The sequence below is a fragment of the Centroberyx gerrardi genome, chromosome 9 (genome assembly GCF_048128805.1).
Source record: "Centroberyx gerrardi isolate f3 chromosome 9, fCenGer3.hap1.cur.20231027, whole genome shotgun sequence".
Classification (NCBI taxonomy): domain Eukaryota; kingdom Metazoa; phylum Chordata; class Actinopteri; order Beryciformes; family Berycidae; genus Centroberyx; species Centroberyx gerrardi.
Window position 1 is genome coordinate 20,746,044 of NC_136005.1, and position 17,207 is coordinate 20,763,250.

Below are 17,207 nucleotides of genomic sequence, written 5' to 3' on the forward strand. Positions count from 1 at the left end.
TGTTGATTGATCCTTTGACTAAGAAAGTCTTTGTTTCCCTTTTTCCTTTTTGGTCCAATGCACTCCAATTCGATGGGAGTGAATTACGATTGCATCACAACTGCTTTCCTACGTTGGACAGTATTAAAAGGCCCACACAATATCACAATATTGCACAAAAAGTCTGCACAGAAGCAGAATTTGCTGTTAGCTCATGAAAGGGTAGTGAAAACAAAACCAAGACTGAGAACATGGTGGCCCGGAACAGATAGAGATGCAGAAATATCTTGTTATGTGTGTCAATAACTTTCCATCACAACAAGACCTTAACCCTAACCCTAACCCTAGAGAACAAAGCTACCAGCAAAGCAAAGGCAAATTCACACATGTCTCATAGACATGTGTGGACCCATCAGGAGAACACCACCTTGCAATCACTGATTACTACTCCAGATGGGTAGAGGCTCAAGAATCACTTCAGCCAACAGGATCGAATGTCTGAGACAAATTTTGCAGTTCACAGACTCCCTGAATCCATTGTAAAAAAAAACAAAAAACAAAAAAAACAATGGTTCTCCTTTTTCAGCAAGTGAATTCAATGCCTAAAGTAAGGAAAATCGAAAGAATCACAGAACAAAACACTGTGCAAGACCGTGCCATGAATGAATTAAATCGCATATTGTTTTTGTTGTTGGTGTACCACCAGTAAAATATCGCTGTGAGTGAAACCACAGTCCTGGCTCCAAGTGCAATTTATAAAGACATCAAGTTAGTAGAGGAATACTCCAGACACCAATAAACACCTCTGTGATGACAACAGCCTGTCCCTTTCTATAAACACCGCTCTATTTCTCTATCCTTACCCTTCACCCTGTTTCTCTCCTTCCCTTTCCCCTCCCTTTCCACTTGTTTGTAGTGGCGTTATTGTTCACTCCCTCTTCAGCTGGCTCGTAACTCTGCCTCTCCTCTGACACTCCTCTGAGTTGATAAAGCTGTCTGTCCAAACAGGACCCAGAAAGGACAGGGGAAGTTGATTTAAAGACGACAGCCTACTAGTTTGTCCTCTCTAGGGGAAAATGCTCTGCGCAGCCACTCAGAGGTCCTGAATAGGAGGGGGTGAGAAGGCACAGCAGGGTTCCAGGTTGATTGATTATTACTGATATAGGGAGGGGAGCGCTAGACAATTGATCACATTCTGATGCAGTTCCCAGCCTCTGCCTGGGAGAAGGAGTACGTTTCCTTGCAGTGAACGCTTCGCATTCACCCAAACAGGGACTTGGACCCTGATTGTTTTCTGTGATCCCTCATAGTAAAGGGGCCCAATTATCGGGATCCAAATTTTCTAGCATTTTTTCCAGGCAGTATGGGACTAAGTCCAGTCAACACATCACAACTGGACTTGATCTTTATTGGCTCACCTCATTAAACAATTGCTTAAATCTTTCCAATCAGGCCAGCATTTGAACTGGAAACTGCCGGACTGCTGAAACTGCCGGACTGCTGGACTGCCTCCACTTAGCAGGTTTACCTCATTTGAATTCAGGGACCTGGTACTGTCAGCCAATCAGGGTCCAGTATTGTGACTGTTCTGCCAGTGAGGACTTACTCTTCAAATTCATTCAATAAATACCCATTTAACTAAACTACATGTATTTGCAAAACATAATAAAGATCATTATTCTTATCCTGAGCCAAGGTATATTTGAAAACAAAATCATTAATACTGAATAATATGGGACCTTTTAAAGTTTGATGCACTCCCAGCTGAGATATCGGGCCTCTGGATGATAGCAGGTGTCTTCTTCTTCATTTTGCTCCCCTCACTACTTGAGCTTGCTCTTTTGCCCCTTCTTTCTCTTCATCTCCCTGAGAAACTACAGCCTGTGATCGCTGTGAACAGCTGTAACATATCATAGACCTTAAGACCTGTCAGCCACAGTCTGTGTGTGTGTGTGTGTGTGTGTGTGTGTGTAGGGGGAGAGCAAGCACTTTCATACAAATTCCTGTGGTCAGCAGGGAGTCTGTGAAACCGTCAAGTATGCAATATGTGCATCAACGTGCCTTTGTGTGTGTTTGTGTGTGTAGGCTCACCCTTCTATGTGCTATGATGCTGCTTAGCGAGTAAATGTTTGTATGCGTGAGAGGATGGAAAAAAAGAGAGAAGTGTGTCTTTGTCAGATATAACAAAGGAGCTTTTCTGCTGCGTTGCACATGTGACGGCTGTATGTTTTCCATCTTTCTCTGTATTTCTTCTTTCTGCTTTTCTCTCCTTGCCTTTTCTTTCTCCATACGCCAGCTCAGGCCTTCATTCCATCCTGCTTATGCAATTGCCAGTGTGGTTTGAAGTGGGAAATATCAAGGGAAATATTAACTCCGGATGATTCCAGCACGGTTTTATTGATTAATGGGATAACCTTTCTCTCCGTACCAAGCATGACGGCATGCACACATTTTTAGTCTAAGCCCCATAACCATAACTCTCTGTGATCAGGAAAGTGTGTGTGTTGAGAAGGGTGGGGGGGCGGAGGATTGGCTGGTGGAGGTTGGCAGTCGTGCCCACATGGGTCCGTGCCATCTGGAAGTGGTTCTGCTCGGTTCTACCCAGACTGAAGAGGCTTTGTGCTCACTCGCAGCCAGGCACCAGTGAGTGGCTCCATAGGGGGGAAACAATGGACAGAAAAACACTGTAGAGAAAACTAAAGCAAAAAAACACTCCAAAGTTTCAGAGCATAAAAAAACACTCCAAAGGTTCAGCATACTTCACATTAGCATGGATGGCAAGGTTTGTCATGTGTGTGTGTGTGTGTGTGTACGTGTGTGTGCATGTACATGTGCATTTGTGTCTGTATGAGTGTACTTATTGCTGTGTGTATGAGTGTTTGTGCATAAGTGTCCTTATGCGTTTGTGAGAGTGTTTATATGGGTGCTTCTGTGAAGTTTTCATGACCCCACTCTACAGCTTTCTCTCTCTCTCTCTCTCTCTCTCTCTCTCTCTCTCTCTCTCTCTCTCTCTTCTCTCTCTGTGGGGTTCTTTATGCATGGCTATAGCTGAAAGTGAGTAGCTATGGATACTGTGTAGCATGGATACAGGGGGCGGCTGAAAGACGTGTACGGGGGTAAAAACAGCCAGGGAGCCTTACGGAGGAGCGTCTGGTCTGAGGTGTGTGTGTGGCGGGGGGTGGAGGTCAGGAGCAAGGTCAGTTGGCGTTGACACTGTTCCGTCTGTAATTATTGGACGAGCCGGGATGAGCGGTGGTGCGGCAGATGTGACAAACCACCGAGAGGGGAATTAGCCATGGGAACAGAGAGGGATCATCACCACCACCAGGGAAATGGAGCTTGGCTCCTGAGAGAGAGAGACAGTGACTGTGGGAAAGTTTGAGGAATCCTGCTGTCCTATGTGCGTTCCCCTTGGGGTTTGTGTTTGTGTTTTGTTTCCATCAGGCAACAACAACAAGCCATGAATTAGATGAGACTTTCCTTTTTGACTGTTTGTGAAGTGAGTGTGTGTGCGTGTGCGTGTGCATGCATGCGTGTGCACTTTAAGTGATAGTGAGGTTTATGTCTAATAAGAGGCAGACTGTGACATAACCTCCTCTTGGCTCTTGACCTTTAACCCCTAAGAGTTCAAGTTGAGTGTGGACTAGCTTTGATTTCGACAGATCAGTGTGGGGACAACAAAGGGTTAGGGTTAGACAGACAGACAGACAGAGAGACAGACAGACAGACAGACAGACAGAGAGACAGACAGGCAGAGAGACAGACAGACAGACAGACAGACAGACAGACAGAGAGACAGACAGGCAGAGAGACAGACAGACAGACAGACAGAGAGACAGACAGGCAGAGAGACAGACAGACAGACAGACAGACAGACAGACAGGCAGAGAGACAGACAGACAGACAGACAGACAGGCAGAGAGACAGACAGACAGACAGGCAGAGAGACAGACAGACAGACAGACAGACAGGCAGAGAGACAGACAGACAGGCAGAGAGACAGACAGACAGACAGACAGACAGACAGACAGACAGACAGGCAGAGAGACAGACAGACAGACAGACAGACAGACAGACAGACAGACAGACAGACAGGCAGACAGACAGGCAGAGAGACAGACAGACAGACAGACAGACAGACAGACAGACAGGCAGAGAGACAGACAGACAGACAGACAGACAGACAGGCAGAGAGACAGACAGACAGACAGAGACAGAGAGACAGACAGAGAGACAGGCAGAGAGACAGACAGACAGACAGACAGACAGACAGACAGACAGAGAGACAGACAGACACATACAGAGCTGATAATCAGTACAGTATCGTGTTTACTGTAAGTCAGTCATACTCGGAGCAGAGCTGCACCAGCTGCCAGTAAGTTCACACTTGTGGATATTTGATACCCCATAATGTAGGCACCATGGCAACTCATGAGGGAAACCTTTTCCTCTGGGGGCATCATATCTAAGTACAAAAATGTGTGTGTGTGTGTGTGTGTGTGTGTGTGTGTGTGTGTGTGTGTGTGTGTGTGTAGGTGTGTGCGTGTGTGTGTGTGTGTGTGTGTGTGTGTGAGTGCGCATACATTCATGCGTGTGTATTCATTCATCCACCAGCCCGTGTGTAATTATATAATTTACTTGAGATGATGTAGCTCGTCTACTACTGGCACAGAGTCGAGGTCAAGTCCAAATTCCTTCATCTCCAGCTTTAGTGAATGGAGGAAAGGAGGGGAAGAGAGGAGGGGAGGAGGAGGGGTGGGGAGTGGGGGGGCGGGGGGGCGCAGGCAGAACAAGGAGGTCTTTATAATGACTGAATCTTTTCACAATGACTCATCATACTTCACAGGCCTGTTTCTGGCCTGAGGAGGCCTGCCCTCGTGTTTGCTGAATGACACACTGTGTTGTCAGTATGTCAGAATGTCATGTTAGGATGTTTGGTATACCCCCCCCCCCCACACACACACACACACACACACACACACACCCTCCTTCTCTCTTCTCTCTCTCTGTCTCTTTCTCTCTCTCTCTTTCTTTCTCTTTCTCTCTCTCTCTCTCTTTCTCTTTCTCTCTCTTTTCAATCTTACTCTCTCACTCACTGTCCCACTCAAACATTCAGTACAGTCTAGCAGTGTTATGGTAATACACTTCAGTGTAGACTAATGTGCGTTATTGCTTTGATGAAGGGAACACATCTGATAACAGTAACAGGAAATGTCACTTTGATTCCTTTGCAATTACACATTATTACACAGTATTAGTAGAAGTGAATGATGCAGAGTGGTGAAATGAGTGACTGAGATTTTCCTCCACTCTCACATCTCACTCTAACATAACAACAGTACAACCACAGGCATGTATGGGAAATGCGACATCACACTACGGGGAAATTTCACTATATACTGTACATTGAAACCATACTGATGCTCATTGATGTGTCTAATGTCATGTTTTTGATGTTTTCTGTGATTGGTTGATTGATTGCGAAGTGGTAGCCTGGCGGTTAAAGAAGTGGGCTTGTGATCGGAAGCCATTTTGCCATTTTGAATCTCTGCTTGTGGCAAATAGAGAAAGACTGGGGTCGTACTGGGCGGCTCCCAGGTGTGAATGTGTGAGACTGTGTGTGTGTGAAAAAGGGTGTTGCTGAAAAAGACCATCTCAGTCAATCATCCCTTGATAAATAAAGGTTAAACAAAATTCCTCCACTTGTGTCACACATGAAAGGTGTGTTTCTTCTATTTTCCAGTTAATATTTTTCAAAAGCAAAGTATTCATTGCCTTCTTTGCAAGTGATAAATTCACGGTTCTGCAATCCAAAGAAAGTAAGGTCCCAGAGAAAGCAAATGAGTTAGTAGTAGTTAACTAGACAGTGTAACATCCTGGGAATTTTCAGTGTAATGAGATTGAAGAAAATTTACTTTCTGAGACATTTTCAAATTCAGTATTTTGTACAGCATACTGATTGGTATATATCGATCATGTAACAGAGAGTTTTTACACAAGGACTATATGTAGCCACCTGCGTGCTTAACGGGGATTGCACTGTCATTCTTCAAGTTTTTTTTAATTTTTTTGGCAGATTCCCGGAGTTTCCTGGACAGTATGAACCATGCCGGTGGCTCTGCAGAGGGAGAGCTGTTCAGGTCAGACGTGTCCGTCACTCCTGCTTCCTGCCAGAGGATCTTTGGCTCTGTGCGCTCTGTGTCTTCAGGCAGCCCCCTCCCACACACAGACAGGTACAGTAAAGCACACACACACACACACTCTCACACACACACATATACACACCTGGGTCTGACTCTTCACTGCCAGTGCATAAACAATAGTATGTGGCTGTATATCTGGTGGGAAGTCTCCTCTCATAGGTGCTACCTATTGCATTTTTACATCAATAAATCATTGCCGCATTCATTTTGAGACATTAGTATAATTACCATAAACAAAGCCTCTACTATCTTCTGCACCGCATTTTACATTGTGCGCCATTAGGTTGGATTTTGCAGGAAATCTGTTATACTGCTTTACGGCACAAAACTGGAACTGTCTTTACAAGTAATACACAACATTATTCTAGTTCTACTATTCTAACTGCGTAGTTTCAACTTCACATAGTTTTAGGAATGCATATTTGCTGTTATCAAGGAATGTTATCGGCTCTTATCCTTATTCATGCTCTTCAAAACAAACGCATACGGCACGATACAAGCTTTAAAAGGAGGCAAGTAGGTGACTACATACTGTCTGGGGTTTCAGTGTTTTCTTTTATCTTGTTTTAAGCTTTGAAATGACATATTGATTAGAAATAAATAAAGCCTATATGCCATGATCCCTCATTTCTACCTCTCACTCTCACTCTATCTCCTCTGCAGCTCAACCCCACCTCCAGTGTGGCAAGACAGGACTCCAAACTCCCTGAACTCTCCCTTTCACCCCCAGCCCTCACCTCCTCTCTCCCTCAGCACCCCCAATGCCCACAGTTCCCCTCGGGGGGCTCTGAAAGGCCTGGGGGGTCCGGGGCTCCGTAGGGAGACAGACGACTCGGACTTGTCCTCGTTGCTGTTGGGGAACGGAGGCCTGGAGCACAGCCTGTTGGAGGCGGTGGAGGGCCTCGGGGGTCTGGGCCTGGGGCTGGGCCTGGGAGACGGGGGCCTGCCTCCCCTGCTGCCTGAGAAGAGGAGAGGCGGCGAGGGGGGAGAGCTCGGCTCCCGCTCCCCTTCCCTCAGTGGGTTCTCCAGCCCTCACAGTGGCAGCAGCCTCAGCATCCCCTTCTCCTCCTCCATGACCCCTGACCCCCTGAGAGGACTCAGTGGGGCCCCATCGCCTGGAGCAGGTATGCTACTCTGCCAAATAGTTTATGGTCAAGGTATCCTTCCCTCTCTGCGGCATTTATAGATTCATTTTGTTATATCTCTCTCTCTCTCGAGCAATCTCTTTCACTCGCTCTTTCTCTATTTCTGCTGTACTGCTATGTCATATCTGGGCCAGAGCCAGATTGAGGTCTAATAGAGAAGTTTTTTATCTGTGTCTTGCAGACTTGGGCAGTAAGCAGGACACTGTGAAGTTTGTTCAGGACACTTCCAAGTTCTGGTACAAGCCAGACATCTCCAGAGACCAAGGTAAATATTGGTCTTGGACAGGAGAGCCTCGCAGCCGCTGCCAAGCAGATAACATGCCCTTGTGCACAGGTTCCCTCCATATACAGTATGAAATGTGACGATTCTAACTTTAGCTAATCTTTTTTTTCCCCTGCCTCTGTTGACCTACAGCCATTGCAGTCCTAAAGGACAAAGAGCCGGGCTCTTTCATTGTCAGAGACAGTCATTCATTCCGCGGGGCGTACGGATTGGCTATGAAGGTGGCCACTCCCCCTCCTTCTGTCCTGCAACAGAGTAAGAAGGGTAGGTAGAAGATGGAGAGGAGTTGACAAATTTGAATATATTGCCTGGATTTGATTTTAGGTTGTAGAAATTGTCTCTAGTATCATAACTAAGCACAAGCTTTACAGCACAAAACTGGAACCGTCTTTACAAGTAATACACAACTTTATTCTAGTTCTACTATTCTAACTGCGTAGTTGCAACTTCACATAGTTTTAGGAATGCATATTTGCTGTTATCAAGGAATGTTATCGGCTCTTATCCTTATTCTTGCTCTTCAAAACAAACGCACACGGCACACAAGCTTTACATTTATTTTGAAGCTGTAAGAGGTTTATTTACATGTGTTTCAACGTTCCAAAAAGTTTCTTTTCCATCTACAAGTTCAAGAACATATGTAAATATACCTGAAATTTGATCAGGTATATTGAAGTAAACAAACTGCTCATATTCTGTCCCTTGCTGTCTCTGCAGTGGGAGACCTGTCCAATGAGCTGGTGAGGCACTTCCTGATTGAGTGCACGCAGAAAGGAGTGCGACTCAAGGGCTGTCCCAACGAGCCATACTTTGGTGAGGATGGCTGTCATTCAGTTTGTCCTATGACCTCCAATTTGCTCTTATCAGTCTGAGCATTATACATCACACTCTGGCAGACAGACATGATTGTGCAGGACTTCCATCTGACCCTGGATAGTTGTACTGAGGGGCCAGATAGTCTTTTACGTCAATACTTTGCATAAGGTCATGACAATGGTGACAAAACATTAATTTCTTTAAGTTAATTCAGTTCTAATAAGTTCTGCTACTGTGGGACTAGTGCTTGGACTAGAGTTTCTCTTGCTGGGACGAGCTGAGGTTTTTTGTTTTTTTTTCAAACATCAAAGCAACAGAATTGAATTGACCTAAATTTAACCACTGTAAGTCAGCCCAGTGAGTTGTTTGCTTCCTCAAATTCATCTTCTAATAGTTCTCCCGGGTTGGACCCAAATAGGCAGTTGCCTAAGGTTTGATGAATTTCCTGTGCCGCCCTCTACTGGTCAGTACTGTGAGGTGCAGCTAGCTCCATTACTCTTCACTCTTACTCTTTTTCTGTCTTTTTTTCTGTCTGATTAGTGGTTATGTTTGTAAAATGTTCATTAATTTATTTTTCCTGTTTCCCGCTCCTGACAGGAAGTCTCACTGCCCTGGTGTGTCAGCATTCCATCACCCCTCTGGCGTTGCCCTGTAAACTCATCCTACCTGACAGAGGTAGAGTGTGTGTGTGTGTGTGTGTGTGTGTGTGTGTGTGTTTTCATGTATGAGTCAATGGCTGTGTAGGGCAGGGTGTCAAAAAAACAATACGTATTGTTACCATATCAATGTTTGTTATCACTATCACAGTATCAATTTTAAGGCTTAAGACAGAAATCTTAAAAATGTTGAATTTTAACAATGAGAACTTAAGTTTTCTTGTTGTGCAAATGAAATCAATTTAGCATGGTCTGATTCTATTTAAAAAGCAGATGAGATGTTAAAATGTGACAAACAATTCTCTGCTGCATAGTGAAACGTGCTTTTGACAAAGACTGATTGAAAATAAATGTTTCCAACTGGAATCAAATTTGAATTGGTACAAAACATTTTCAGCAGTACTCAGCCTTACATTTATTTGTGTATGTGTGTATCTACTGTATATGTGCCTGAGTTTGCATGCAACTCTACATGTGTGCAATGTGTGTGTTCAGAAACGTGTGTTTCTCAGATAAAGTCAGTCAGTGAAGTCTCTTGGTTGTGTGTGTGTGCTCCCAGACCCCATGGAGGAACTGACTGACTCATCTCCACAGACAGCCACCAACTCAGCAGCCGAGCTGCTCAAACAGGGAGCAGGTACTACATCGTTCCTAGAGAGATGCACACCCAGACAATAATTTGTTGTATAACGTAAAGGAAGAGTTCACCCCGAAAGGAAAATTCACTCATGATCTATTCACCTCCATAACAGTTGAAACCCCATTGAAGTTCATAGGACCACCAAACACACAAGTTAGTTCCATCTCAGGCTTCTCCCAAAAAACTATTGAAGTTAACAGAGCCATCCTTTTACAGTTCCAAAAAAGCATGACACAATTCTCCAAACTCTCCTTGTGCAACTTAATCCAAGAGTTTTGTAGCCAAGCGATTGCACTGCGGGTTCAAAAGTCCAATATTTACCTCATTATCTCCGATATTTTCCCCTGATAATGCTCTGGTCACATGCTCAGAGTCTTCCACCAGAGCTGTCAGTGAGGAAAATCTAGGAGCTAATGAGGTAAATATTGGAGTTTTGGACCCACAGTGCAATTGCTTGACTACAAAACACTTTTATTATGTTGCATGAGCTGTTTGGAGAAATCTGATGATCATTTTATGTTTTTTTTTGGAACTGGAAAAAGAAGGCCTAGTTACCTCCAATGGTTTGAGAGAAGGCTGAGATGGTATTATGGGGGTGTGTTTGGTGGAGTTTGACGCGTTTTGACAGACATGTAGAAAAGATAATGACTGAATTTTCATTTTGATTTTTTTCTGAATTTTCATTCCTTTAATTTGTGTGCATGTGTGTGTGTTACTGTGTAGCCTGTAATGTGTGGTACCTGGGCTCTGTGGAGCTGGAGTCACTGACGGGACACCAGGCAGTCCAGAAGGCGACCACTCTGACCCTCGCCATGGACCCACCGCCAACATCCACCGTGGTCCACTTCAAGGTCTCCGCACAGGGCATCACACTCACAGACAACCAGAGGAAGTGAGTGGTCACACACACACAGACACACATGGACTCACACATGAACACAAATCCATACATACACACACACACACACACACACACACACACACACACACACACACTCTGTTTCAGCTGTCTGTCTCTGTGTATTTCCCTAGGCTGTTCTTCAGGAGACACTACACAGTCAACACTGTCATATTCTGTTCCCTGGACCCACAGGGTCGCAAGTGAGTACTCTACTCAGTGTTTGGAAGACTTAATGGGCTGTATTTATATATCTGATGGCCAGTAAATGTGTGATGATTTTCTAATGGCATTCTGTCCAAAACAGGTGGACAAGAGACAGCGGTTCCACTGCAAAGTAAGTCCCTTTTTTCATGTCTTGTTTCTTTCAGTCCTCCTAATTAATGGGTTTCTTTCTTTCTCTCTTGTTGTCTTTCACTGTTTCCCCTATGTCTTTACCCTTTTTCCCTCTTTCTATTTGAAGTGCTTTGTGCTTGTATGTTTTGAATAACATGAATTACATCTTCATTAAAGTATTTTTCCTGAGGTCTCAGGGAGAGAGGAATTATAAGAGAGAAAAAACAGAGTAACTAGGGTCATTATTTGTCATTTGAAATATCAGTATATCCTGCTTTCATTTATATTGGCCTAAACGATGACACATTAGCACACAACATACGTGTTGCGTAGCCCAACAGATTTTATCTATGAGACTTTATCTAAGTTGCAGTGATGCACAGATGAGTATCAGTGATGAGGCAGCAGGGTGGCCTAGTGGTACCATCTGATAATGAGAAGGTCACAGGTTCAACACCCACAACAGCCAGTTTGTGTCCAAGAACCATGTGTCATGTCCAACTGTCCTTAAACTGCTGCTCACTCAGTTGTAGTAATATGCTCTGGATAAGAGTGTAAGCTAAATACCTAAGAAATAAATGTGAAATGAATCAGAGTAGAATGTCCCTTCTCCTGTATAATTTTGCCTGTCTCTCTCTCTCTTTCTGCCAGGATCTTTGGCTTTGTAGCCAGGAAATCTCAGAGCGGGACCGAAAATGTGTGCCACCTGTTTGCGGAGCATGACCCCGAGCAACCAGCTAGCGCTATCGTCAACTTTGTGTCCAAGGTCATGATTGGGTCACATAAGAAGTAGGAGAAAGACTCGCACTCCAGGGTGAAGTTGTAAGGACCGGGGGATCATGAATACGAGCACGGACGTCGCAAAACTGACCCAAGATTAAACTTCTCTACAGGCAACTTTACCCCCCACCACCCCAGACCCACACAGTACAAACCCACACACTCCAACTCTTGGTCCTGTTGGTACATACTGCACTATGCCTTTGGACTTTGTATGGACCACATTGCAGGATGCCGCCACCGGAGGGAGCCACTGCAACTCTGTTGTGCATAAAGTTCAACAGTGGGACTTCCAACTGGAAGCGATCACTACTCAGAGATGTGTCTCTGGGGTCTTTTGATATGTATATAGAATCATGGACACTTTTAAAGGGAGGATTTAGTGTGAATGTCAGATTTTGACATGGTATTAACTGCTTTCTCTGACCATTATTTTGTACTTTAGTCTTAGTGTACTATATTACATTGTCTTTACTTAATATAGGCAGTCAAAGTTGACAAACATAACACACGTACTTCTAATTAAACCTGGGGAAATAATATACAGTCGGCAGATAAACATACATTTTCCAAGTATGACTATGGCTTGGAATTCTGAAACCTTTTAGTATGGTGAAAATATGTGTATCAGGTTTCAGAACCACTCTTCCATAACCACAGCGCCTTGTGGGCATCATCAGACAACTATACTGTCACATGACAAAGTCAATGGTGGGATTTTTGGCACTATTGATAGACAAAGCCAATGATGCGGTTGCCTTGTACTTAAGATGGATTTATTGTGTTGTGTTTATATATTGCTCAAAGTATTTATCCCTTATTACAGATGTGTATAAGTTTCTTTTTTCTAAATACTTGTCATATATTTTTGTATATTAACATATACTGTACATTAGGTTTGAAAGCAGTGTACCTCAAAAATATGCAACCATGCAACATATTGTTGTGAGGAGAATATTGTGTAGTATTATATATGGTATTACATAGTCTGCCCGTATGTACTTGTTGTGCTACTAATCTAGTCGTCAAGACTGATTCCTGTACAGATATTGTACGATGAATAAAGTAAATCTGACTCTCACTCTGATTCTAATGAGAGATTATCAGAATACTGAGGAGTAAGAAATACTTTTTCTGTCACGTCCTGCGATAAAGGACAACATTTTGGTCCACCATCCCTTGAGGAGTACTCTCCTCCTCTCAGTAAACCGTTTGATTTGTAAATTAATATGGTTTAGTTATTACAGCATCACTCATTTTATAAAAACGTTATAAAAAAAACAGCCTTCTTAGAATCACATGCGCTGTGTAGTTAACACTTTTGCCAATAGATGGTGGTAATCAATCACCAAATAACACAGACAGCATGTTGCATCTAAGTAAGGATTAGGTGAGTGCATGTGAGTGTGTGTATGTGTGGGCGAGCATGAGAATGTACAGGACTTAGGTATTTGACAAATGTCCAGTTTGAGGACAGAGAATTTGTTTGCTTTTCTGCTTCTCTCCCTCTCTCTCTCTCTCTCTCTCTGTCTCTCTCTCTCTCTCTCTCTCTCTATCTCTCTCTCGCTCTCTCTATCATAATCATACTGGTTTGAACCCAGAAACAGCTGCAGGTTAGTCTGAACAGGTCCACACACGCTGGTAGATGGTAGAACCACCCTCTTAAATAAACTTGGCAGTGTCAATGTGTGTCCACGACGTGTGTGTGTGTGTGTGTGTGTGTGCATGTGTTTGTGTGTGTGTGTGAAAGTGGGGCGTCTTTGGTTTGCACATGGAAGGACAAGGTGTTCACGTGTATGATAGGATTCATTGTGCCTATAGTCTATAAAGTCTGCTGAAGTCTGCTAAAGTCTCTCTAGGTCTAGGTTGTGTCTTTTAGAGGTCAGATGATCTGATAATCATTTTGAATGAGACTAAGTTCAGGATCCTGGCCTCTGTAGAGACAACCAGCACTGGGACTGGGACTGGGACTGGGACAGAGACATGGACATGTCGCAGTCCAACAGCCCAGCTGCCTGCAGTCCTGCTTGGCCAGGAGAGAGGGGGACTGCAAGGGGGGTAGGAGGTGGGGGTAGTGATGGTTGTAGTGTGTGTGTGTGTGTGTGTGTGTGTGTGCGTGTGTGTGTGTGTGTGTGTGTGCGTGTTTGAATGTCTGTGTGTGTCTGCGTGGGGGTGGGGGGGTACCGGGGGGGTGGGGGGGGGTTGGTGGTGGTGGATGACCTCACCATCACGGGAAACTTTCCCACAGCCTGCACACAAAGAAGGCCGTCAAAAGGTAAAAAGGATGAGAAAGAATAGAAATTTAACACAGTGTGTAAAAAGGAGCCAAAGTGCGGAAGAACGGTTAGTTGGAGAAAAGAGGCTCTTTCGGAGGGGGAGTTGTCTTCCCTTTCAGGACAGAGATTTTTTGGGTTGATAGAAGCTAGAGCAGTACTTTTGCTCAAATTTGAAGAGAGAGGCATAGAGAGAGAGCCAGAGAAAGAGAGAATAGGACACAGAGCAGTTGTCTCCTCACAGTAGGAAGCCTGAGCTTGGCTTGTGTCCTCTTTCTGCTGAGTCACCTGCCGCCATTTTGTCCCCTGGACCTCTGCTTGCACTTCCCCCTGCACTTCCTGTCAGCTGGCCCGCGAGCACCTGGTGGCCCGGCGGTTTTCATAGCCACCACTGGACGACATCACATTCCTGGCATTGCTAGCTCCAAATGGTGTTTGGAAATCCAAAGGCCAGCTTCCGTTTGGGAATGCCTGCCTCACAGAGTCCCTCTCAGCCTCTGATCCCTGGCCTCCTCTCACTTTATTTGAGTTAGCTATTTAAAGCCCATGCTAAGTGCGCTGCTGCTCTGGCTACACAGGGGAGCAAACACACACTCTAACTCACACACTAAAACCACACTGGCCCACACATAATCCCTCTCTCTATTTTTAATTTGGTGGTCTGAGGGGACTCAGCCTGCAAGGCTGACTGTGACCAGGTTGACAAAGTTGCTGATTTTCTTTTTCTTTTGTCGTTGCATCAAATTTGGCTAGTTTGAGATTAACCCCTCCCTCATACCCCACACACAAATGCACAGTTTGCATATTATTCATTACTCAATATCACAGCTTGCTTTGGTTTTTGTGTGGGGGGCTTTGGGCACTTCCAAGAACAGTGCTTTAAACATACCACAGAAATATAGGCTCTAACACACTAATTGGTTCTAACACACCAGGGCACTGTGACACACAAACTCACATATAGCTTGACACACTTTTATATACGCAAAGTTCACTCGCAGATATGCCTTACACACATACTCCATAATCTATACACACACACACACACACACACGCACACACTTCAAGATTTCCAGGCTACGTGCTCTCAGGCACATGCTGAGAAAGCAATGCCTTTATGGCCCGCCTCTTCATTGCATTGTCTCTGGTATAATTCACTGAAACACACACACACACACACGCACACACACACACATACACACACACACAAAAGGCCTGGGTGCTTGGGTATCAGCGTCAGTCTTAATGAACCTGTCTCTAGGGGGGTGGGGCTGGGGTAATGTCCCACACAAAGAGCTCCCGCTGGGCCACCGAGCCAACCAGAGGCCAACAGATTAACTTTCATTACATCAGCATCCCCACAATACACTTAATGAGGGAGGGATTGTGTGTGTGGGTGTGTATGTGTGTGTGTGTGTGTGTGTGCGTGTGTGTGCGTGCGTGTGTGTGTATGTGCGTTGGCTCTCATACCATTGCATCACTAATTAAATGAGATGACTCACTTTTGCTGATTCAGTGTGTTCAGCTGCGCACGCTTGGACATGCACAGGAACAGACACACACACACACACACACGGTCGCAAAAACGTAATACCACACAATTCATGTGTTAGTGTGTTGTGTGCGCTTTGTTTTACGTGAGAGACGTGTGTGTGTGAGTGTGAATGTGTGTGTGTGTGTGTCGGGCCTGTGTCTTTGTGTCTCTGGCTGTTTCCTGCTTCTCTCCAAAGCGTTTTATTAGACGTGACGTGCCCCTGGTTCACGTTTCAACTTTTTTTCATCTTCAGTTTCAACCTCATTCTTTTCTCCTTTTCTCTTTTATTTCCTCTCCTTTATTGGCTTCTCCTGCGCACTTATAAACTTTACAGAATGTGGGAACAAAGAAATCACCCTGTGTGTGTCTGTGGAGAGGAACACATTCTCCCCGTCCTGTCAGGCCTTCTGCATCCATCTATCTCTTTCACCCATTTTCTCTCCGTCTCTCTCGCGCTCGCTCTTTCTCTCCCATTGGTATTCTCATTCAGCATTTTTACCTCATGAGCCATCTCCAGAGAAAGAATGTAATGAGTTTTTGGATGACATGACCCAGATTTCTTTCTGTCTGCTGTCAAAGAAAGAAAGCAGAGCATAGAGGGGGTTGGGATGGAGAGGGAGTCAGAGTCAACAAATAAAATGGATGAACTAATTAATAAGAAGGAAGAAAAAAGAAAGAAAGAAAGAAAGAAAGAGAAACGAACAAACAAAAAGAAACAAACAAACAAAGACAGATGGACAGGGAGATTGAAAAAAGACGAGCAGAAAGAGGGAGGGGATGAGAGCTAAAGAGAAAATGAGAAAGGCAGAGAGTGTAAAAATAGAAAGGGGTCGTTTGGGATGGCTGCATAATGGGCACCAGTGTGGAGAGTCTCCGGCGACGGCGTCCGGTGCCGCACCCCCCTCCTATCCCGCCCCTCAACTTTACCAGGGGTTGCCCGGGGCAACTGGGTGAAAACGCAGCAAAGAAAGGCATCCGCCTGCCCCCAGCAGCCTCGCCACCCCTGCCGTCTGACCCTCTCCTTCCACCGTCGATGGACATTCCCAGGTGGAGGAACTGCAGTTTGTGGCGTGGAAAGTCACTCTCCATCTTCCATCACACACTGAACACTCATCTGTTCAACAAGTACCTCACGTCACCGTCTTCCCACTGACTGATTTCCCCTCTCTACTCATTCTACTTTCTGTCTAAAGGAAATCCCTTCTATCTCTGGCCTTAGCTCTTACTCTGTTTTCCTAGCACTCTTACATGATTGCTCTATAGTCGCAGGAATATTGCAAAGACACAAAGGCCCTGACCTTTTTGGTTACTTGTAATTTTTGTTGATGCAGGACTTGCTTATTCTACTGTTGCACTCATTCTAAGAGTGGTCAGCTGACTGTCTAAAATGTAAATGTAAATGAAGATAGATCTTTAACTTCTGGCTTTTAAGTGTGAACTGGAGCCACGAGAGTGAACCAGATCTAAGCTTTACAGCTGACTTGTCTAACTAAATTGAGCAGCGCAACTGAGCTCTCTGGCAGAAAAAAGCACGGCTAGTGGATTGAAGCTATCCTTAATCTCATTTCTAACCTCTATTCGGGACTTAAAGCCACGTTTTTACCTGGAACGGCTAATTGCTTCAGACGGAATTGATGAAATCTCACGGTCGTCTTACCTTTCTC

The 17,207-nt window shown here is 44.7% G+C and overlaps 1 protein-coding gene across 1 annotated transcript in view; it reads left to right on the forward strand.

Annotated features, from left to right (window-relative positions):
• The window catches only part of LOC139926663 (tensin-3), a 35,521-nt gene extending 22,676 nt beyond the window's left edge, over window positions 1-12,845 (forward strand). Inside the window, exons 16-26 of the mRNA XM_071918438.2 lie at window positions 6,056-6,212; window positions 6,846-7,306; window positions 7,509-7,592; window positions 7,743-7,874; window positions 8,328-8,423; window positions 9,024-9,101; window positions 9,642-9,719; window positions 10,446-10,614; window positions 10,755-10,823; window positions 10,928-10,957; window positions 11,608-12,845. Coding sequence (XP_071774539.2) covers window positions 6,056-6,212; window positions 6,846-7,306; window positions 7,509-7,592; window positions 7,743-7,874; window positions 8,328-8,423; window positions 9,024-9,101; window positions 9,642-9,719; window positions 10,446-10,614; window positions 10,755-10,823; window positions 10,928-10,957; window positions 11,608-11,749 — 1,496 coding nt within the window. The 3' untranslated portion in view covers window positions 11,750-12,845. The remainder of the gene's footprint in view (window positions 1-6,055; window positions 6,213-6,845; window positions 7,307-7,508; window positions 7,593-7,742; window positions 7,875-8,327; window positions 8,424-9,023; window positions 9,102-9,641; window positions 9,720-10,445; window positions 10,615-10,754; window positions 10,824-10,927; window positions 10,958-11,607) is intronic.
• The last annotated feature ends 4,362 nt before the right edge of the window (window positions 12,846-17,207 follow it).